General features: G+C 37.7%; 3 protein-coding genes and 1 pseudogene across 4 annotated transcripts; 2 read left to right on the top strand and 2 right to left on the bottom strand.

Annotated features, from left to right (window-relative positions):
* Window positions 1-2,937: 2,937 nt before the first annotated feature.
* LOC103944535 lies at window positions 2,938-3,892 on the bottom strand. The gene has a single exon (XM_009355003.2). It carries the CDS (start codon window positions 3,562-3,564, stop codon window positions 3,127-3,129), a length of 438 nt encoding a protein of 145 aa, XP_009353278.1. The 5' UTR covers window positions 3,565-3,892; the 3' UTR covers window positions 2,938-3,126.
* Window positions 3,893-9,974: 6,082 nt separating this feature from the next.
* Window positions 9,975-10,424, bottom strand: LOC125474239. The gene has a single exon (XM_048577679.1). The coding sequence runs from the start codon at window positions 10,422-10,424 to the stop codon at window positions 9,975-9,977; it is 450 nt and encodes a 149-aa protein (XP_048433636.1).
* Window positions 10,425-11,889: 1,465 nt separating this feature from the next.
* On the top strand, window positions 11,890-15,089 carry LOC103944621 (annotated as a pseudogene).
* A 1,253-nt stretch (window positions 15,090-16,342) lies between these two features.
* LOC125474422 (protein DETOXIFICATION 40-like) lies at window positions 16,343-18,956 on the top strand. Of its 2 annotated transcripts, none has more exons than XM_048578146.1 (2): window positions 16,343-16,719; window positions 17,362-18,956. In XM_048578146.1, exons 1-2 carry the CDS (start codon window positions 16,372-16,374, stop codon window positions 17,428-17,430), a joined length of 417 nt encoding a protein of 138 aa, XP_048434103.1. In that variant the 5' UTR covers window positions 16,343-16,371; the 3' UTR covers window positions 17,431-18,956. The 2 variants fall into 2 exon arrangements, with proteins under 2 accessions (XP_048434103.1, XP_048434104.1); XM_048578147.1 differs by having other exon boundaries at window positions 17,350-18,613.
* Window positions 18,957-22,976: the final 4,020 nt, after the last annotated feature.

The following is a 22,976-nucleotide window of genomic DNA, read 5'->3' as shown; positions in this document are numbered from 1 at the left end:
AACCTTGTTATCGGAGGCAATGCATGCATTCTTCTAAATCTAAACTTAAACACTACACTCCAATTTTTTTTATTAGGAGCGATACTCCAATTTATTTTAAAGACCTATTTGTCGATTTGATCCTTGAACTTGTATAGAGCTGCCAATTTTCTCATGAACTTTAATTTAACCAATTACACCCCTTAAACTTTTATAAATAGCCAATTTCCCCCTAGCATTAAATTTTGAAAATTTTCATTCAATTTTTCATCAATCTTGGTCATGCGGACAATACATGGCAACTATATATGGTCAAAAAGGTAATTTTGTTTTGGAAAATTGAGTGCAAAGCCAATAATTTGCAGCTTGTAATTGGACTCTCATAACTAATTCAAACAAAAAGTGTACGGAGTTAGCTAGCGGAAGAGAACAAGACGATGAAAAAAGCAATATGTTGTCCGTATTGGGGATAAAATTACTTATTGCCCTCAAACATTTGCCATGTTACCAAAATGGATAAAAATTTGAATGAAAATTCCAAGATCTAACATCAGAGGGGAAATTGGTTAATTGTAAATGTTCAGAGGATAATCAACTAAAATTAAAGTTTAGGAGGGAAACTCGTAACTCCTTACAAGTTTTGGGAGGAAATTGACAAATACCTCTAGTTTAAATTATAAGGTGGGGGCATCGAACTTTGTGACAGCCTGTCCCGGATTTTTAGCAAGGTGTGAAATGACGGTTTTGCCCCTAGTGGTTATGTTTCGTTGTGTGGTTGTTTTGGGGTTTTGGTTGGCTGCATCTGGACCACACACACACACCCACACTCTCATCCTCAACTTCTTTTCTGTCCTCTGTGTGTGTGTGTGTGTCTCTCTCTCTCCCTTCTACGTTTTAGTACAGACAAGAACCAAAGCACTAAAAAACGTCACGGATCGAAGTAAAGAACTTTACCTTTGTGTTCGTGAGGTTCATACGAGTTCAACCATACCTATTTCAGAGAATTTGAAGCTTGTACGAAGCTTAGTGAGGTCCTTAAGAAGCTCGGGGTGGTTCATTGGAAGGTTTTGGACGTCGGGATCGTGAGTTGCAAGTTTGGCCGGATTTTGTGAAGTTTCTCCGGCGAGATTTCATGAATTTCAGGGCTTGAAAGTGGTAAGGTTTTGTTCTACGTGTTGTAAGCTTCATTTTGGTACAAATTTCATGAAATTTGGTTGAAAATCGAGTGAGAAACAAAGGTTTGAAGTTTTTCCGGCGACGGCGACGGCACCAGAGGTGTGCCGAAGAAAATGACGGAATATTCCTAACGGCGCTAGGTTAACTTTAACGAAATATGTTAGTTTTAACGGAATATACCTGACGGCGTTAACTGACGCCGTCAGCGTGCTTGGCGCATGGCTGCGCGTGGCCGGCGCGTGGGGGGTCAGAAAATTATTTTAAAAATATGGGGATGTTCGTGAGGTTGAGTAGATCATGTTGGTGTATTTATGCACCCCATTTGAGTATTGTTTGAGAAGTTATTACCTAGTTTTGGTTATGTGCTTTAAATTAACGTTTTTATAGTTGTTTTGCATATAGGTGAGACCTATCCCGAGGACGAGCACAGTCACTCGAGGCAAGGGGGTTATGACCCTTCTACATACTAGTGAGTAGGCTTTTGATTTTCCGTATATACCTATATACTTATGATTTTCCCAGAAAATGAAATGAAATGTTTATATGTTTTAAATGCCATGCATTGCGTTTGCCTATTTATTTATGCATTAATGGTTGCATATATGTATGTTTGGTGCTGCGGACGCACATGTAAGTGCTAGGTAAGTTATGGTTTATGTTTATGATTAGCAGTGATGTATGATGCCTAGAGAGCTCATAACCTGCACCCCCGGTGTTAGTGCTCCCGCCCAGAGTAGGGCACAGTCCTTCACGTGATGTTCACCTCCCGCACCACACGCTCATCTTAGATCCAAGTTAGGTACACAGTCCTGTCGTACAGACCATTTTAGGTGGTTCCGACTCGTAGGTGATCCGCGATTATTCGCCTAGTCTTCACGTGATCGTAGCACTTGAGCGTACTTATTTACACTCAGTCCTGTCGTATAGACCATTTTAGATGGTTCCGACTCGTGTGCATGTATAGTTAGTGAGTTGGAGATTTGAGCTCTAGATTCAGCCGTACAGGTCATGTTAGGTGACTCCGGCTGATAGATTACATTGCATTGTTTGACATTACCTGGTTTACTTACATTTTATGTGGAGGCATTCGACATGGCATATTTTTTTAGCATGTTTTCTATATGTGTATATATTCTATTTTCTGGGAAACTATACAGGTTTTACGGCGAGGGGTTAGAACTTTGTTAATGAAATGATTTTGAAAAGTTTTGTTTTTGCCCACTCACAGTTTCTGTTTTGCGCCCCTTCAGGTTCTAGTTTGGGTTGCTCTTTTGGTGGCTCTCGAGGGATTCACGGCATATCTGACAAATTATCACCAGTGTAAGACCCTTGTAGGTGTGTTTTAGTTGGTGTTGTTCCTCTGGACTGCACTAGTTTTCTGTGCTCTGAATATTATTTTTCACACTTATGCTTGCACATGTATGTTAACTACCCTGTGAGTAGCTTGGTTTTTATTTGTTCGTACTTTTATTATTATTCTTAGCTTCCGCACTGTACATATGGTTACGTCACCCTCACGTGACGGCCAGCATGCCCTGATTTCGGTCGGGATGTGTCAAACTTGGTGCAGAGCCAACTGGGTTAAATTCAAATCTGCAACTACCATACTCTTTCAAAAGTTCCAAAAATTAATGGCCTAACTGTCTTGAACAATAATTTGGTTGCAGTTGCAACTTAAAGCAGAAATGAATTAGTAATTTATTCGATGGTTGAACGATCACCTACTTTTCTGATTTGCGCCTTTAACTTATATATGCAACATAAAAGTAGAAACCCAAGTAATTATCGTGAACAAGTAAACCACAAATTTTGGCTTTTGATGGCGAACATATAATGAATCAACTGAACAAATTTGCAGACTTGAAGTTAGTACTAACTCAACAAACAGTAGTACAATGATGGTATGGTGATTAAATACTAACCCAATAGATAGATATATATAGATACAATTAGTGTATATATATACACATATCAATGTTGATCCTCTGGAATGCTCTCTAAAGTTGGCCTCCAGCAACTACTACTGCTTATGCTTTCATCATCACTACTTGTTCCATTAATTTCAGACACCCTAATTCCTCTGGATTTGACAGCATTCAACAATTCCTCCAAAGATGAGTGGTTTGAATCTTTCTTATAATTCAGCAGCTGTTTCAACTCCTCCTGTGTGAGAACCAGTCTAATCCTCACAGCCCCACCAGTTTTAGAATCACCACCATCAACTCTTTTACTACTGTTTTGATGATCTTCTTGTAAATTAAACCTCACAGACTTCTTCTCCTGCTTCAAATTCGACGGCAACGGCATTGCTGTTTTTCTGGCTTCCAGGGTTTCTGCTTCTTTTGCTGCCTCATGCTTCTCATAATCTTGTGATGCAATCTTGTTATTATTTCTCAAACAATTTCCCATAGCTGAGATTTTCTAGAAAAAATGGAGTATTACTTGAGAGAGAGAGAGAGAGAGAGAGAGAGAGAGAGAGAGAGAGAGGTGGTAGGGGTTATAAAATAGATTTCGCATTAGTATATATAGATGGAGAACCGGAGAAGGGCGAAACAAAAGCACATGAGGTTGCGTTTGTTGCGGCGAATATTTTGAAGGAAAAAGTGGGATTAACATTTAATTATTGCTTGAGAACAACACTACACTTCCTCACATAAATTAATTAAGCGATTCTCGATTTCTTATATTTCTAGAATTGTGAAAAATATTCTAGCATACTGCGGCATATGTGATTGTTTTATGTGATTAGCGTAACCGTTTATTAACTGAGTTTTTTATTTCTAGTTCTGGTCAACCAGAAACACAATTCAAAAGTATCTGCATTAATATAATGGTCTTTCTATTCGATTAAGATTCCTTTCGATCCGTCCAATATATATGCATACGTGTTTGGCTTAAACTTAGATAAATTAATACCAATTATAGTTTAATTAATTAAGTTCCCCTAAATCACTGCCAAATACAAGGTACACCACAGTAGATGACACCAGATGATACTTAATTAAAATTTGTTGTTAATGGTAGATTTTATTTCTACATATGTGCTGGATTCTATGCAATTTACATACTCCCAATAGAGGGTATCAATCAGAATTAAGTATGTGACAAAGTTGGTACAATCCAGCTCTATTCCTAATCCTATTATCTAGCTAGCTATTTATTTTGATGACGATGAGATGATCCGATAAACGATTAATCATACAAACCGATAGTACTCAATTCGTGCACGTAAAATATTCATATTCCATAATGATCCAATTACCAGCAAGTGACCCCAATTATAAGAGAAGGATTAATATGGTAGTGTACACTGTTGCGATGACTTTTCGTGCCAATAATTCAACAACACATGTAAATTTATTTATTTAGTAGGATTTTGAGTTATTCGTCCAACACACCATGACGACAATATATTTTTATCATGAAGTTGTTCTCTAAGTATACATGCAAGCTACACAGATAGGCTTCACCAAATTTTAACTACCTTTTATATTACAATATTAAGCATACATAGATGTAGGAACCGTCCACATTTATAAGTTGATCGATCATATAACGAATTAAAGTGTCATATGAGCTCATGCCATCAGCTAGAACAGTACTTTTGCATATTTGCGTTTTATGATGAACTGGTTTTTGCTTATAGGACTACTATAATGATGACGCGCAGAGAACAGACTTGATGGAATTGTTGCTTGGACAGATCATACTCCTAAAACAACAGGTATAAGATGCTTTAGTTATCATATTATAATTAGGTGTGCGCTTCAAATTCACAGTAAAACAACTTAAATATTTATCTGACAATATAAGTCTGGTATAATATTACTCAGTCTGTGATGTTTGGTATTTGAACTAGTATATACATAGGTTTCGACGCATTGGATTTATAGATATCATCAATAGATGGTGAGGATTTACAATTTGACATCATCAAAATTTATGTAGCTAACAACAAAAGGTTGACAAGTGAACATTTTCTGATTGTCAACAAGTAAAATACACGTGTCTGCAAACTAATGTGTTGGACACCTATATCACGTAATTGGTTGTAAAGGTGGTCGGGTGGGGTTCACCGCATGTGATGGAGATGCTCTGCATGGTGAGGTGGGTTCACCGCATATCATGTGAATTCTGAGCACCGATATTTTCAACTTCATTCTCTGCATTGCATTGCGTATACCACGATTTCAGGGGGGTCGTTGAAATTAAACTTGAATTATGTATTTACACAGACACACACACACATGTGAGAGGGTTTTACGCGTTAAAAGTGTCTTTAGAAACATATCTCACATGGATCAGATATTTATGTTCATTGTTTTATTGATTTCTTTACGAAATATTGGAGCCCTGTTACGCGTATGCAGATGTGGATGGTGGTTTCAACTTTCCTATTCATATTGTTATCATACATGATATATAATGGGAGACAACTACCTTTCACAAGGGCACAAAGCCCCAAATTTGGAAGGATCATGAACTGTGGGTTGAGCTATGTGACATTGACTCTCTTAGTTCACATTTTATTACCAAGTATTCTAGCACCGAAAAGTTTAGGGTTTCAGGTGTGAGTGTGAAATCCAACAACAACAAAAAAAGGTGTAAGGGTAAATATGCTCATAAACAAGTAATTAGTTATAACTTAAATTCATTTAACCATTATTGTAGGATCCTGAGTCACTATATTTATCATCTGACATGTGACATGTCAAGATATGTGACAACATTGATGTTTTGGCGTTTCATGATACGAGGGTTAGCGTGTCAAAGTGTTAGAAAAATGCATGGTATGACATGCTAACCCTCACATTGTGGCATGCCAAAACATCCATGTTGGCCCTGACATGACAAGTGTCGCGAATTGTCGGCATAATGCATGTCATAGCATGCCATGCATTCTGTTGACAATTCGCGAGGCTTGTTATGGCGTGCCACGATGTGAGGGTTAGTGTGTCAAGACATGTCATGCCTTGCACTAAGGCGACAACTCGTGAGGCCTGTTATGACATGCATTTTTTTAACAGTTTGCTTACTATTTCGGAATAATGAAAAAAAAAAAAAAAAGATCTAGGAGGGAGTAGGCCTTGGGGCCTTTTTTTATTTTATTTAATAAATTAGTACAAAACAGGACACTAGTGATATATGAATGTGTTCAAACCGGTAAGAACACGTTCATTAGTAGAGCTAAAAATTTACACGCATTCTGACCGGTAAGAACACGTTCATTATGGAGCTGAATATTTACATGCATTCTTACCGCTAAAAACCTTTGTAAATTTGCAGCTCAATTAGTGAACATGTTCTTATCTGTAAGAACTAGTCATATATAATTGCCTACTATGTTGTAGTAATTTAAAAAAAAAAAAAATTTTAAGGCTAGAGGGTCTACACTTTCCTAGATCTTTTTTTTTTTTTACATGCATTTTGCCAACACTTTGCCTACCATTTCAGAATTATTTAGAAGTGAGGCTAGTGTCGGGGCTAATAGTGATGTTTTTGCGTGCCATGATATGAGGGTTAGCATGTCAAAGTGTTAGAAAAATGCATGACATGACACGCTAACCCTTGCATAGTGGCACGCCAAAACTTGTTGTTGGCCCCAACATGACAAGCGTTGCAAATTGTTGGCAGAATGCATTTCATCACACCCCATGCATTATGTCAACCATTCGCGAGGCTTGTTATGAGGTGCCACGATACAAGGGTTAGCGTGTCAAGACAAGTCATAGCTACACTGACTGTAAAACCCTGAAAAATTTAAAATATATGATTATGTGGAAATTTTTGTGAAAGTGAAATGCCCTTATTTGGTTAAGGTAATTTTACGAGGACGTATTTTATCGTATTTCTTGACGTATTTAGAGGACGATTCTACGAGCACGTAGGCGAAAGCCGTTTAAGAGTCCGGATTATAATGGTATACTTACGAACATTTGAAGTTGTTTTACTAAACTATAGTTTTAATTTAAGGGGTGTGCTATCCATACACCCCTTTTTACTTCTCACACACCCTTATTAATTTCTATCCGTTGATCCTTTTCAATTCATCTAATCTGACGATTGGAAACTTAAAAGGTGTGAGCGAAGTAAAAAGGGGTGTGTGGATATCACACCCCTTAATTTAATTAAACTCCCACTAGATGGGAGTGAGAACCAATCAAGGGCTTGGATTCGGCCCAATCAATTAAAGGGGTTATGGGACCAATCAGATTATGAGAAGGGAGGCAGGAACCAATCATAAAAAAAAAAAAAAAAAAAGGAGGGAAAGGAGAGAAGAAGGAGGGGGAAGAACTGAGTCACGCTTCAACCCTCGCCTTTGACCCGTTTCCTCCATAATTTTCGATGGTTTTCCATGAATTAGACCAAGCTACCACTCCCAAACATCATATAGCCCTTCCCTCTTCCTTTTCCACCCCATATTTAGAAGAAAATTGTTGTAAATGGGTGGAGAACCGTCGGTGGGTGCGATGGGTTCGTGCGAGAAATCCCAAAATCCTGAAGCTATTCCCACCAATTACCAGCACCATTAGACTCCCCATGAGGCCTTGAATAAAGCCCAAGCCTTGGTTAGGGCGGTGGAGCACAGGAGGTGGCGGATCGAGGTCACCCAATTTCTAGCGTTCCGACAGTTCGTGGCCAAATTCAAGTATTTTCAGGATGAATTAGACCTCGGCCAAGGTATGAAAAATGTTCCTTTCCTTGAGTTGTACATTCCTGCAAAATTTGGTAATTTTTGAAAATAGTTGAAATTTTTCGATGAGTCGGGACGGCTGACCTCCATGCACAGCAGCACATGCGGCGGTGCGTGGCCAGTGAGCCAATGCTACCATTTTATGCGTATTTCAATACACTGAAACCATATTTGATAAGTATTTGGTATGACTCACTTGTTTGAACCTAGTTAGTGATTGTTAGTCACTTGAATGATTTTTGGAAATGAGTTAGAAATTGAAATTGTGAACTACGAATGGCTTGATCCCTTTGTAGGGTACGTAGGCAGTCTAACAAGAAGGTTAGATGCAGCCATAAAAAAATAACTGAGATTTAATCTTTTCTTGAAAATTGTCTAAGAAAAGGAATTCAGTGATCATCTTCCAAAATAAATTTTGGGCCTATCTTAGTTTTTGCTTCTAAATATAAATTTTCGGGTCGTTACACTAACACTCACGTCCTGACACGGCATCATTTTACCAACACTTTGCCTACTATTTCGGAATAATTTAATACATGTCACGTCATCCTAATCCAATAACATTCCCATCAAAATGCATGCCATGACATGTCATTGCATATCAACATCGATGTTTTGGTGTGACACAATGCGAGGGTTAGCATGTCAAAGTGTTAGAAAAATGCATGGCATGACACGGTAACCCTTGCATCGTGGTACGCCAAAACATCGATGTTGGCCCCAACATGACAAGCGTTGCAAATTGTCAGCAGAATGCATGTTATGACACACCATACATTATATCGACAAGTCGCGAAGCTTATTATGGCGTGCCATAATGGGAGAGTTAGTGTGTCAAGACATGTGACATGTCGCGAAGCTTACTTGTTGACCATCGCATGCCAACAACAATGTTTTGGCATGCCACGATGCGAAGGTTAGCCTGTCAAGACAAGTCATGGTTTGTCAAGACATGTCATGCCCTGCATTCTGGTGATAACTCATGAGGCTTGTCATGACATGTATTTTTATAACACTTTGCCTATTATTTCGGAATAATTGAAAAAAAAAAGATCTGGGAAATAGTAGACCCCGAGGCCTAAAATTATTTTTTTTAGAAATTAGTACAAAACAGGATGCTAATCATATATGAACGTGTTCTTAACGGTAAGAACACGTTCATTATTAGAGCTGAAAATTTACAAAAATTCTTACCAGTAGGAACGCTTGTAAATATTCAGCTCATATATTGAACGTGTTTGAATTAACTCATGTAATCGAAATAAACTCATGTAATCGAATGGAATCCAATCCTCCCACGACAGGTTTGAATTAAACCCCTTCGTACCATATCGTTTCCTTTTCTTTGTCGTCTCCTACACCCTTCTATCTCGTCGTCTTCTCCACTTTTTGTAAAATCACAAAGCACTTGTCATCAAAGTGCTTGCTATGGCTGTGTAGTTTTATTGTGCAATATCCAACTATCTATTGTCTTCCATCATAAAAATATAACAAGCTCCATAATTTGATGGGTGTGTGAAGGGACAGACAAATAACTTTCTGAACCTAAATTTTTTTGGGGTAATGACTAACGTTAGTAAGGGTTGGTTTGGTATTGCTGTGCTTTAAAAAAAAGCTGCTTTTACTGTGCTGTGAGAATAAACAGTTGTGAAATAAAGTAGCAGAGTGTTTGGTAAACTTTTTTGTAAAAGTGCTTTTGGAAAAAAAAAAAAACAACAGTATGATAGTGTTTTGCAAACTTTTATGTAAAACAGCTGTGACTGTGTGAAATGGCCAAAAAGGGTATAATACTATATTATTATTATGATATTATATTTAATATTATTATTTTTATGTGAGGATTTTGTGTGGTCGTGGGCCCACACCCCATTTCCCTTATCCCTGTGTCTTCTTTTCCCTCTACACCCTCGAACTCTCTCGAAAACTCTCAGCTCTCTCTCTCTTTCTCTCTGCATTCTCTCCTCCACCGAGACAACCCCACACACAAACCTTCGATCTCAGATCATCTCACCTCAGCTCTCTCTCTCTGAACTCTCTTTTCCTCCTGCTCGGAATCCTCAATCAATCGCCTGAGCTTGAGCTGAGTGAATGTATTGGTGAAATAGAGAAATGAATTTTGGGGAAATTAGGGTTCTTGATGGGTTTGGAGCCGCCATAGCTCGGTGGACGAAACGATGTCAGAGGCTGGGTCTGTTTTCCTCTGATTTCCGTTCAGGACGTTCTCTGCCAGCTCCCACTCAATCAAGTCCCGGTAAACGACGTCGTCAAGGACTTGGTCGGCGAGCTTCACCCAGCCTTCAAAGTTGCGAGCGCGGAGATTTTTGGAGACCCACTTAAGGTAGGCTGAAGGGAGGGTGCCCATCATCTTGCCCTTGTATTTTCTGAAGTCGATAACTCTGTCTCTGGCAGGCGGCGGTGTTAAGGCGGATAGAGAAGGTGGTTTGGGGGGTTTTGTGGGTTTGAAGGAGCAAGAGAGGCGGAGGGGGTGCGGAGATGTGTGGGAGAGTGGTGGGTTTGACGGAGGAGTGTGGAGGCGGAAGAGAGAGCTCATGGTAGGATTGCCAGAAACTTTCATTAAAGGGTCACTGTTCACCTGTGTTTTAGAGCTTTGCGCAGAAGTTGAAAAGCCAGCTTTTCAAAGCTGCATTTTGCTGCTTCTGTTTTTTGGCTTTTTTTTTTTTCACCCAACCCAAAACCGTGAAAAAAGGCTGAAGCTAGAAGTTTACCAAATACAAAAATGACCCCCAGCTTTTTTTGATACCAGCTTTTTTTAAAATCACCTCAACCCCAAATCATACCTAAATCATACTATTTATCTCTCCCCCTGTGATCGAGTCAAAGAACAAGATTTGATAAAATAAAATAAAAACAATCGAAGAACAATATTTTTTGTGTGTATTTATATCTATTTAATTATCAAGAACGCTCATTTCGTAACTATTATATATCTCTTTTTGAATTGTTAACTGAAATAAATAATTGTAGTCTTTCAACCAGTTGGCATTGTGCGTCGAAAGAAAAGTGGAAAAGAAGGACAAAGAGAAGACTCGTACAGAAATGTATTAGTGCTAAGGTGCAAAATGTGCATTCTATTCTAATATGACGTGGGAGGATTAAATTCGTTAGATTACATGAATGATCAAGACTTGTAAGTGAGAGATTTTAAATTCGATTCTCGCCAAAGGCAAAGTTGAAGCATATTATTATGACAAATCTATTGTAAGGCTTAATCCACTCCCCTACCCCTTAGGGTAGATACTATCTTTTAAAAAATAAAAATAAACTAAATTTTACGTTCTCTAGGTATGCGGTGATCTTCAAAATGGATTATGGGGTTCCATTTTTCTCACATTATACCTTTGATGTTTTGAATTCTTATGCATTCTAATTATTTGACCTCCCAAGCCTTTCATTATATCTATAACATGATAGACTTTAGACTAGTTCTGGGCTAACGTGTAAACAATATTTTCATCACATGAGCAAAAGGATAATACTTCCCTCCCCTCTAGGTTTAATACTATTTTAGAATTTCTATGTGCAATATGAGAAAATTGAAGCATTATGATTCATTTTATCCGCAAAAGGTAGTATTTCCCTTATTTCAAATAAGAATGAAAACTCTCATTTCTCTCTAATGTGATATCATTTCACTTTGTAAAGGTCATAATCCCAACTTTTATTCTTCTTATCATAAATCTAAATATAATATCTATAAAAATTCATTCGAAAGTTGTCTAGACTTGCATCCTCATGGGGAATTGTTAATTTCTTTTATTCATATGATGACTATACTGTTTTCAAATTAAATGAATATTTCTATGCATGATGATAAGAGAATGAACGATTTTGATTATGAAGTTTGCACACTTAAATGACATCACATTAGTAGAGTAAGGGAAAAGTCCCAATAAAGATAATATATCCCTCATTCCTAATAAGGAGAAGATTCCTCATTCCCCACTAACGCGACCGTAAAACATCATCATTCATTCTATTTACATCCTCATCTAAAATGACACGAAAATTTTATTTAATTTGAAGACCGTGTAGTTATTCATAGATTTCGAATAAATCGGTAGTTTAATCACCTCAAACTTGTTGACTGTATAATATCCCCAAAAAATCCTTCTTCCTTGTACAATGTAAGTAGCCCTAAAAAGGAAGGAGATACTCTAATTTGCTTGCATCCGACGGCTCTCTCTCCTTTTCTGACCGGCATCCGACGGGTCAAAAGCCGCCATGCCGCACCTAAACGCAACACAACTCGACACACACAAGCAACTGCTCACGTGCCAATCGTAAAGCCTTGGGCTTCCAGCACGTGATTATCCCTGACATTCACCGCAACACGTGCCTTCCTCCGTCACACGTGTGAACTGTGCCATGGCTGGAGAGAGAGGCTGAACTCCATTTCTCTCTCTCTCTCTCTCTCGTCACACTCTCACTCCGCTTCCCATTTCTTCTTCCTCTACCAATTTCACCTGGTTTCAACCTCTACCTGTATTTGTATAAACGTTGAAAGTTTCATACTTTCTGTTGCTGCTTCTCTGTCAGCATTTATACTGGGCATTTTTTGAGTCGTACCGGTCCTACCGAGTGATTGGTGTTCCCTTTTAGGTGTTTTTTTTTGGGTGGGGTTTTATTTCAGCATGTAAATTTTTTAGTTGGTATGTTGGAGTAAAGTTTATGGGTACATTGGTATATTATGGTTTCTGCAGATTAGATTATTGTTTATCTTATTTGTTTCCAATTGGATTGGCAATTTGGCATGTTAATTGTTTATCTTATTTGTTTGAAGTTTGAGGACTGCTCATGTATTAGACCTGTCTTCTTGTTGATGACTGAGTTGGGTTTTCTACTTATGAGTTCTGTTAACGTGTTTGCACGTGTATACGAGTCCCATTGTGACCCGGTTATAGCTCCTGATGTTGCAACCGGTGTAAACCCTCAGCCTTTTCTTCCTTTATTAGCCCCTTCACCATTGACGCCATTCACGAATAACAGCGTCCCAGCATTATCAGGTACGAGGAGCAATGTCAAGAGTACTTCTTGTGAATTACCATGTGATAGGATTAGTCGTTCTCTAAGAAGATAAAGTCCGGCGAGTTTATCTATCAATTAGAAGTTGAAAGCATCCTACATTGTCCAAGTTCTAGTGAAGAATCTTCTAGTAGTTTTAATTAGGTTGCACACTTGAAGTTTGAATGGTTCACTTAGTGCAGAAATCCATTAGAAGATGCTTAACAAATAGGCACCTTTATGTCATGGAAAATGTGGAGAAGCACATGATGGTTCGTTATATGTTTCAGGACTCTGTACATAAATTTTTCAGTCGCTGTAAATATGATGACCATAACAGCAACTGACTGCTGGGCTTTCTTCGCACCCTTATTGGCCTGATGTAGTTTGTTGTCCTCAATTTGACGCCACCTTGGCGACTCTTATAGGACGCTCAAGTAAATCCTCTGGGATGCTCTCTTTGAATGCAACTCATGCTAAACACTGCCTCTCAGATGTTGAGAAGATCCTAGAGGGTCAAGGAGCAAACGAGAATATTCAAAAGATTTGCTCAATTCGACCAGAAAACCTTACTGCAGCCTCTTGCCCTGTTACAGAGGTTGATATGTTTGAGAGCACTGTGGATTCTTCAAAACTAGTTGCTGCTTGTAAAAACGTTGATCCCGTCAATGAGTGTTGTGATCAAGTTTGCCAAAATGCCATATTAGATGCTGCTAGAACAATTGCTGCGATTGGTATGCCAAATTCGGAAGGGGTCCACGAGTTGCCTGAGCACTCAACTAGGATTGATGATTGTAAGACTCTTAGAGGACTTTCAAGTTGCAAAGTAAATAAAGGTCAGCACACAAATAGCTTAAGGACCCTTTTATTTCAGAGTTATCAATCATATGTTGACTTATAGATCTTCAATGGTTTTGTTGCGTATAGTTCAGTGTGTCCTCTGGTTTCCCCAACATGACAAATGTTGTGAAAGAATGTGCAAATGCGATAAGCAATGAGACAGCATGCTGCAATGCAATGGATAGTTATGTTTCCCGGTTGCAAGAACAGAGCTTCATTACAAACTTGCAGGCCTTGAATTGCGCAGCATCACTTGGAGAAAAGTTGCTGAAAGCTAATGTGTCCAATGTTTATAATCTATGTCGTATAAACCTCAAGGACTTCTCTCTTCAAGGTCAGTGTTGTTATATCTGATTGGATGAACGAATACCGTATATAATCTTCTTTCAGTTCTTCATTTTGGCGAAAACTGATACTGATTAGCATATTCTTTTCCGATTTATTGTTCGTGGGGGTGGATTTTACTAATTGGATGCACCAGTTGGTTCACAAGGTACTTCTTAATATATCATAGAAACATACAATTGGCCTCGCTTTGCCTCGACTCTGCTCTCATTTTCTCCCTTATTCTCCTATACTGTGACAGTAATAATGGTTTCTTGTGTGTTGTAGGACTTGAAGAAGGAAATGTAAGAATTCGGAATACTTGCTTACTAATTTACTAAAATTAGAAGCACAAACTTATATGACAGAAGCTTTGAATGATTAGCCGATGCCACATCAGCTGATTTACTTTTAATCAAACGTTAACAAACCATTAGCTAAGCTAACAAGAATTATCGTATGCTTGTATCTGTACTAATGATACAATGAGGATGAGTTTGAGATAATTTTGACGTATCATATAAAAATAGTGAAAGTGTATCAGACTAACAATTTCTGTTTGTAGTATCATCTAGGCCCGTTCTTTTCATATGGTTAATATGAACAAATACTTAAGCATATCGTTCTCAATGAATCTGCTATTCTTCGCTCACAAATTTTTCTCTTAAGAATTCTTATCTTTCGTTCTAACTTTTTATTATCCAATGTATTCGCTGCTCTAAAATTGTGTGTTTTCCGTTTATACTGTCAGTAGAGTATGGCTGCCTTCTGCCGAGCTTGCCTTCGGATGCGACTTATGATAAAACTTCGGGAATCCGCTTCGTTTGTGATCTTAACGACAACATTGCGGCTCCATGGCCGTCTTTGTCTTCTGAATCTCCATCATCTTGCAAGAAAAGTAAGCGAGAAATGTGTTAAGCTCTGCATTTTTTAGTTGAATTTAGTATCCTATGCTCCTTACGGTTTATTCCAGCCACACGTTTTGCACTGCTTTTCATTTGCCTTGTTCAAAACTTGGTGGGGTTGCAAGGACTTTCCAATTGGCTTTTTGTGTGTAATTATTTATTCCTCTGGGTTGATCTGGACAGCCAACGTGGTTAGGCAAGCATAACCCATAGCATTTAAAATATTACTTTTAGACTTTTAGTAGTGTAATATGATGCAAAAGAGAAACTTGTTCTCTGCTTTTAAATTTTAGAAAGTCCAACACAATATGAACACCTACTATGCCATGATAAACTTGATTTCCAACACTTGTGCATATGAATTCAATGATTGAAAATGATACAATTTTATATTAGTAAAAGTCGTGCATTTACGGATTTACCCCTATACTGATTAAGGAGAGGGGATTCGTATCTGACTCACTAGCTTATCTCATATTTGCTTAAACACTGAAGATTAAAAGTACAATTTTTCATAATAAGCTTTCAAATAATATAGGTTGAACATGGTGACCAAAGAGAGGGGTTCAAATTTGGCCAACTGGACTAACTTATATTTGTTTGAACGCTCAATTTTAAGCTTTCAAACTTTAGAAATATGTAAGTAAAGTTTATAAAGTACAGAAAAAAAAAATCAAATATGTGCACATTAGGGAATTAACTTTCACACTTCTGTCACTCATACTTAATTTTGGTATTTGAATCGAATAAAGCAAAAAAGAATTAAGAAATAAAAACGAAAAGTGATTTTTACAAACTTATTTTTCTCATGCACATATATTTTTTGTCATTAAATTGAATAAATCAGAGTAGAGTGAAAAAACCAATATTATATAGTGGTGCATGGAGAAAAAAAAAAAGATAAAAAATGCATAAAGTAATGAGAGATTTTCAGAGTGTCGTAAACACGGTCTAGTACATCAAACGATATATTTTGTTAGATAAGATGTTAGATTATCTACTAACAGAGTTTGAATTCACACCATCATGCAGGAACTCAACTCATTTCTACCACTATGGTAAATGATCACTTGTTCTGCAAAATAAGAGTTTAGAGACATCGTTTCTTTATTGTATTATTACATTATTACCACGTTGTAACTTTTTTGTTCTTTTTTAGTTCAATAGCAATCCATATGTTCCACGCCTCTCGACATATGGTTTGAATGTTTTGGCTCACAAATCAAAACTTGCAACTTCCACCATGTTTGCTCTCTCCATCTTACATCATCTCTCTCGTTTGTCCAGATCTCACCTATCCCATTTGTCACGTACCCCATAGCCATCATTTATCCCTTCCTAATCCTACCTCCTTAAACAAACTTGCCACACCACTCTTCCCGCACCCAGCAGCTGAACCCAGCAGATTGCTTCAAAACCAAAATCTCCCAAATGACTTCTCCCAAAAACGAGCTTCAACATCCTCTGTTGGAAACATACCCTCCCCTTCCGTCCACCAAATCCTTCACCTCAAAGCATGCTCACGAAGAGCAAGCAAGCGGCGAGCTGGAACAAGTACTATGCGACACCGGCAAGCCGTTTTCACAGCGGCTTAAACCCGCCCTATGGATCGAGTCTAAGCTCCTCGTCGTCCTCGCCGCCCCCGCCATCATCGTGTACATGATCAACTATGTCATGTCCATGTCCACCCAAATGTTTTGCGGCCACCTCGGTAATCTCGAGCTCGCCGCGTCCTCCCTCGGCAACAATGGCATCCAAATCTTCGCCTATGGTCTTTTGGTATGCAACGGAATTATTAACAGACTGTTTGGTGATAAAAATTTGATAAAATAATTTTAGTGATCATAGCGTATTTGCATCTTTCATGAAATAAATTTAGTGAATAAATTTTGCGAGTTTTGGTATCTTGGATCGAATAAATCACTAGATTAAATGTATGTAACAGGAAGAAACGTATGTCGATTTTCAGATTTCATCTAAGTTAAACTTGGAAATGTTCAGGAAGGAAACTTAATCTTCTAAATCCGATCATTTTTGGGGAGATTCGAAGTAAAAAAATTCAACTGTCTATTGTCTTCCATCGTAAAAATATAACAAGCTCCATAATATGATGGGTGTGTGAAGGGACAGACAAATAAGTTTCTCAACCTAAATTTTTTTGGGGTAATTACTAGCGTCAGTAAATCTTACTATTTATCTCTTCCCCTGCGATCCAGTCGAAGGACAAGATTTGATAAAATAAAATAAAAACAATCGAAGAACAATATTTTTTGTGTGTATTTATATCTATTTAATTATCAAGAACACTCATTTCGTAACTATTATATATCTCTTTGAAATTTTCAGTCAAAAGGAAAATTGATAATTTGTTCTTGGAATTGAATTATTAACTGAAATATATAATTGTAGTCTTTCAACTAGTTGGCATTGTGCGTCGAAAGAAAAGTGGAAAAGAAGGACAAAGAGAAGACTCGTAGAGAAATGTATTAGTGCTAAGGTGCAAAATGTGCATTCTATTCTAATATGAAATGGGAGGATTAAATTCGTTAGATTACATGAATGGTCAAGACTTGTAAGTGAGAGGTTTTAGATTCGATTCTCACCAAAGGCAAAGTTGAAGCATATTATTATGACAAATCTATTGTAAGGCTTAGTCCACTCTCTTACCCCTTTAGAGCAGTTCCACCGTGGATAATAGCTTGGTGGACTGGCTTTCAAACAGGGCCAGAAAGCCTAAGCAACATGGTCCAGCGTGTGCTGGCGATGGAGCCTAAGCGAGCGCGAGGTAGAGGCCTGGCAGGAGTTGCCAGCCCGAGAGCCCGAAAGGCATGTGACGCAAGGCTGACGTCTGGACGACGTTAGCCACGTGGTGGACGGGCCTGGACAGAGTTGAAGAGCGACAAGACCCTAATGTGGTGGCGGACAGGTTTGGACAGCTCTTCGTGGAGGTTGATCTCGATGTTGGTAACGTTGATATCCTGGAGATAGAGGGTGAGCTTCTCGCCGACTATTCTCCCCAATGCCTCCTCCTCCCTTCGTAAAACGATGCCCAACCGGAGTCCTCCACATCCGCGACACATGTCTCACTCGCCAACACGCCGATCCTCCTGCTCGTCTACTTCCACAAGGCGTTGCAGGCTGAGCTCCTTGATCTCCGCCTCGTGACCACCGCCACCTTGGAGAGTGGATCATGTGACCACCAAGACCGCGACTTCGTTCTCCTGCTTCTGTGGCGGTTTGAGTTCCTCAAGCTCGCGTATGAGTACCACTGCTCTGCAGAAGATGTGGTTAGCTCAAAGTTTCCGAATTGATTAAACGGTTCCTAATTTTTCATAATTTAACTAATTAACTAAATCAATTTATTTAAAGTCGAATTCTTTAGTTCCGAATTAGCTAATTGTTTCTAATTTCTAGAGATTAGAATTGCATAATTTTATTAGTTAATTGCTTGAGCAAACTGTTTTAAAGATGAAAACTTTAGTCAAAATTTGACTAGTGTGAGAAGCTGCATTAACTTTGCAATGGAATTTGCATCTTTAATCTTTAATCTTTAATTTTTACTTTTCTTAAAATAATTATTTTGTATTATTTTATAAATAAAAAAATATTATTATTTTATTACCTATTGTCAGGGCTATTCAGTATAGGGGTGGACATGCAAAAGACAATTACTGTTCATTAAGGACAATTACTGTTCATTAGGTAGATTAAATAGTGAATAGTCCTGAGAGGTCTTAGCAACGGTGGAGTTGCTCTTAGGGTAGATACTATCTTTTTAAAAATTAAAAAATTAAAAAAAAAAAACTATATTTTACATTCTCTAGGTATGTGGCGATCTTCAAAATGGATTATGGGGGTTGCATTTTTCACACATTACACCTTTGATTTTTTGAATTCTTATGCATTCTAATTATTTGACCTCCTAAGTCTTTCATTCTATTCTATCTATAACATGACTTTAGATTAGTTCTGGGCTAACGTGTAAACAATATTTTCATCACATGAGCAAAAGGATAATACTTCTCTCTAGGTTTGATACTATTTTAAAACTTCTATTTGCAATATGAGAAAATTGAAACTTCATGATTTATTTTATCCGCAAAAGGTAGTACTTCCCTTATTTCAAATAAGAATGAAAACTCTCATTTCTCTCTAATGTGATATCATTTCACCATGTAATGGTCATAATCCCAACTTTTATTCTTCTTATCATAAATCTAACTTTTATTCTTCTTATCAGAAATCTAAATATAATATCTATAAAAATTCATTCGACTTGAAAGTTGTCTAGACTTGCATCCTCATGGGGCATTGTTAATTTCTTTCATTCATATGATGACTGTATTGTTTGCAAATTAAATGAATGTTTCTATACATGATGATAAGAGAATAGACGATTTTGATTATGAAGTTTGCACAATTAAATGACATCACGTAAGTAGAGAAAGAGAAAAGTGCCAATAAAGATAATACATGTGATATCCCGTCCCCAAAAATTAATATTTTATTTTATTCTTGACGTATTTCGAAGAGTTGATTGGAACTAGTTCTTTATATCTCCAAATTTAAGAAAAACGAAGTGAGGGGTACTTTAGTCATTTCCAATTTTCTCGACCTTTTCGGTCAACTCTTGAAGTGGTTAGGTAGAGTTCGATTCCATGAGCACATAGGCGTAAACAGATCTTATTTCCGAGTCCGAACAAAGAAGTTGGAGTCATTTGAAGTTGGTGGCATTTTGGTAATTTTACCAAAATGATATATTTGGAGTGAAACCTCCAGAAAAGGGGGAAAGGGAGAGAGCTGCCTAACCCGTTTTAGGGAGAATTTGACCCATAAACCCACCAAACTTGACCTGCTTGTATCTTTTTCATCCGAGCTCCGTTTTGGATGATCTTGGTGTCCATGGAAAGCTCTTGACGAGCCCTACATCTCTATGATGTTAGATTTTCCCATTTATTTTCCATGTTTGCAGTTCGAGGTCGCAAAGTCCACAACTTTTCCGGCGGTTTTATCATTTTTCCGGCGATTCCGGCAACGATTTCCTTCGAGTGAGGTATGAAACTTCATCTACTCTTCATAATCTTCAAGTTGGTATGCTTAGTTTGTGCTTTCGTATTCATTTTAGAGTTGGGTGTTTAGAACCCTATAAATCCGGTTTTCTCCGGTGAAATTGGACGGTTTCCGGTTAGAATTTATCGTCGGCCTAGTTGTGAAAAGTGTTTCCCTTATTGAGCTCTAGCTAAGACGTAAATTTGAGCTCATCTAGTTAATGATGAAATTCGGGGTTTGTAAACCCTCCATCTTGACTTCCACAGCGTGTGGCGGTGCGTGGGATCTTTCACGAGTGTTGTCTAGGTTTCAAATACCTTCTAGTGACCATGTGAACCTATGTCTAGCTTGGTTTCCAAAGATTCAATTGTTTGGTGTGGTGATCAATTTGGACCGCCACTTGTTTGTGTGACTGACGACAATCCGACCAATGGATTATAATGAAACCTTAGTATGTTATTCTCGAAGCATAATGTGAACTTTGGGAAGTTATGGATCATAAATTTCATATGCGGATCGTTGTGGACCCCATCGTTGACCGAAAGTTGAATTATGGTCAACATGTCTCGAAACGTTCTAAATAATAAAATTAGTACTATGGGAGACTTAAGTGAAGTCTAGTGGGCCTACATTGGTTAGAGAGTGACTTGAACATATGTGATATGGTTATTACCTTGATTTCTTATATTGGCATCATCTGTGAATTTGACTTGGTCTTATAATGTGATTCTATTGAAATGTGATTATATATACATTTAGCCATAGACCTAAGTTTATTAAATATGATTTGGCTTGTGTACTAATGATGATCGTGATATGTGATTTGACATGCATATTCGAAAGGTGGTTGATTTACATAGATGGTATGATATGATGAAATGTGAGCGACTTAATATATGTGAATATGAAATGGTTTTATAATCATTTTTCCTATAAATTGTTAATTTTCATATTTAGCCAATGATATAGTTATATGAAGTGGGATTTGACGTGCATATTGGAAATATGGTTTGTTTTGTATGATTGGCTTGATTTGATAAGGTGAGGGCTAGTGGTGGACCGTTAACCTATTGTCATGGGTTTGTTGCTTTGAAACATGTGTCAATGCTCGTTTCATTATTTCATTTCTTGTTTCGTTGAGCCTTTATAACTTGAGTAACTTGATTCATTGATTGGTGGTTATGCAATGTACTCCGCGATTCCGTTGAGTGATGATCCGGAATCGTATTCTGGTTTGGATTCCGTTGAGTGATGGTCCGGAATCCTTCCTACTCCACTCCACGATTCCGTTGAGTGATGGTCCGGAATCCCTCGTACTTCGTGATCCCGTTGAGTGATGGTCCGGGATTGTCTCCACCTTAGTTCATTGAGTTTAGTTTGAGATGGTTGCAAATGTGTATGCTTTGGATGAACTGTGTCGCCCTACTTCTACTTTCATTGTGTGTATGTTATGGTTGTTTGAAATGAACTTTTGGATGTTTGGGTGACTCCCTCGGAGTTTTCAAAAGTTTTGTATTGATTTCTTATGAAAGATTTATATTCAAAGTTTATAAATTATGATTGATGGTTGGTTTTATTATTGTATCACATGCTTATTTTATTGTCCCTCACCCGAGCCTCTCAGCTTATCTGAGTGCCTGATTTGCTAGTGCACCAATTCCATAATATTGGCATTGACTTTACATATGACAGGTCTGGGTAGATTATGAGAAACCGCTTGATATTTTGGTTCCGTTGAGTGGTCCGGAACCCAATGTTATTGGATTCCATTGAGTGGTCCGAAATCCTTGCTCTTGTTCATTCTGTAAAGTGATCTTAGAATCCTAAATTCGAGTAGATGGGAATTACCCACAATAGATATTGTGAAAATAAATTACAATCGTCATGTTATTATTCATAACAAGTTGGGAATTATGTAGAGTTCTTTAATTAAATTCGTGAAATGATATGTTATCTCACTGATTGATTAACATAATTAAATATTAACATTGTGCTTTGTGATTCCTTGATATGTTACAAGCTATGTATTAAGATATAATGTTGGAAGTATAGTGAATTGGTAAGATGAAGTGAAATGTGATTTGACTTGTGTATTGGAAATAGTTGTGACATGTGATTGAAATGCATATTGAATTGCTTAGGAGATGTGAGGTCTAGTAATTGGCCGATAAACCATTGTGATGTGGATTTGTTGCTCGATATTGTTTCATTTCGTTGAGTTTTGGCAATTGAGTAACTTGAATCAGGTCTTGTTCCTTCGAGCCGTTGTTATGTTTCTTGGACTTCCGTTCAATTCGATTGGGTGGTCTGGAACTGAGTTCTGTTTGGATTCCGTTGAGTTATGGTCCGGAATCCCCTTTGATGCTTTGGTTCCGTTGGGTGGTCCAAAATTTCCCTTTTTCAAAGAAGTAGTCTTCAACCGAATTGTGTTGCTCTAGCCTTGCATTTCGACATGTTGTATGTGTTATTGATGATGTGATGGTTGACATTATTGATTGATGTGATTATGCAATGACGTTGGATATAAGTATGGTTATCATGAGTATTTTAGTAGATTAATATTTCTAGAGAATAATGTGTACTTTGTTAATTCTTAACTATGTTACACACTATGAAATGCGATTTTATGTGGGAAACGTGATGAATTATGTGATGTGATGGATGAAGTGGAAATGTCAATCATCATGTGGGATTGTTATGTTGGTTATCATGGTTATTGTTATGACTAGACTTGTTGATAAATGTGGCTAGAGAATGGTATTGTACATCGTTGGTTCTTTGAAATGATATATGTTGTGAATTGCGGTATCATGTTGTGACATAATGGCCTATATATTGATGGAGGGGAAATCATGATTTTCAGATGGGTTTGTTATGTAACCCTGAGTCTAGTATTTTCATGCTTGTCAAGTTCTATTGATTGATTGAGAAATGTTATACCTTTCGACTTAATCGGACTGTGTTATATGTCAATTATTGTGCATGAC

This window comes from the organism of the source record quoted next, unplaced genomic scaffold, assembly GCF_019419815.1.
Source record: "Pyrus x bretschneideri cultivar Hongxiangsu unplaced genomic scaffold, Pyrus_bretschneideri_v1 Contig12, whole genome shotgun sequence".
NCBI classification, from domain to species: Eukaryota; Viridiplantae; Streptophyta; class Magnoliopsida; order Rosales; family Rosaceae; genus Pyrus; species Pyrus x bretschneideri.
This window is presented reverse-complemented; position numbering and strand designations above follow the sequence as displayed.

Coding starts and splice junctions, on each gene's coding strand:
- LOC103944535 (XM_009355003.2), bottom strand. CDS start 3,564: ATGGGAAATTGTTTGAGAAATAATAACAAGATTGCATCACAAGATTAT.
- LOC125474239 (XM_048577679.1), bottom strand. CDS start 10,424: ATGAAAGTTTCTGGCAATCCTACCATGAGCTCTCTCTTCCGCCTCCAC.
- LOC125474422 (XM_048578146.1), top strand. CDS start 16,372: ATGACTTCTCCCAAAAACGAGCTTCAACATCCTCTGTTGGAAACATAC. Junction 16,720..17,361: donor TCTTCGCCTATGGTCTTTTG/GTATGCAACGGA, acceptor TCTTTCAACTAG/TTGGCATTGTGCGTCGAAAG.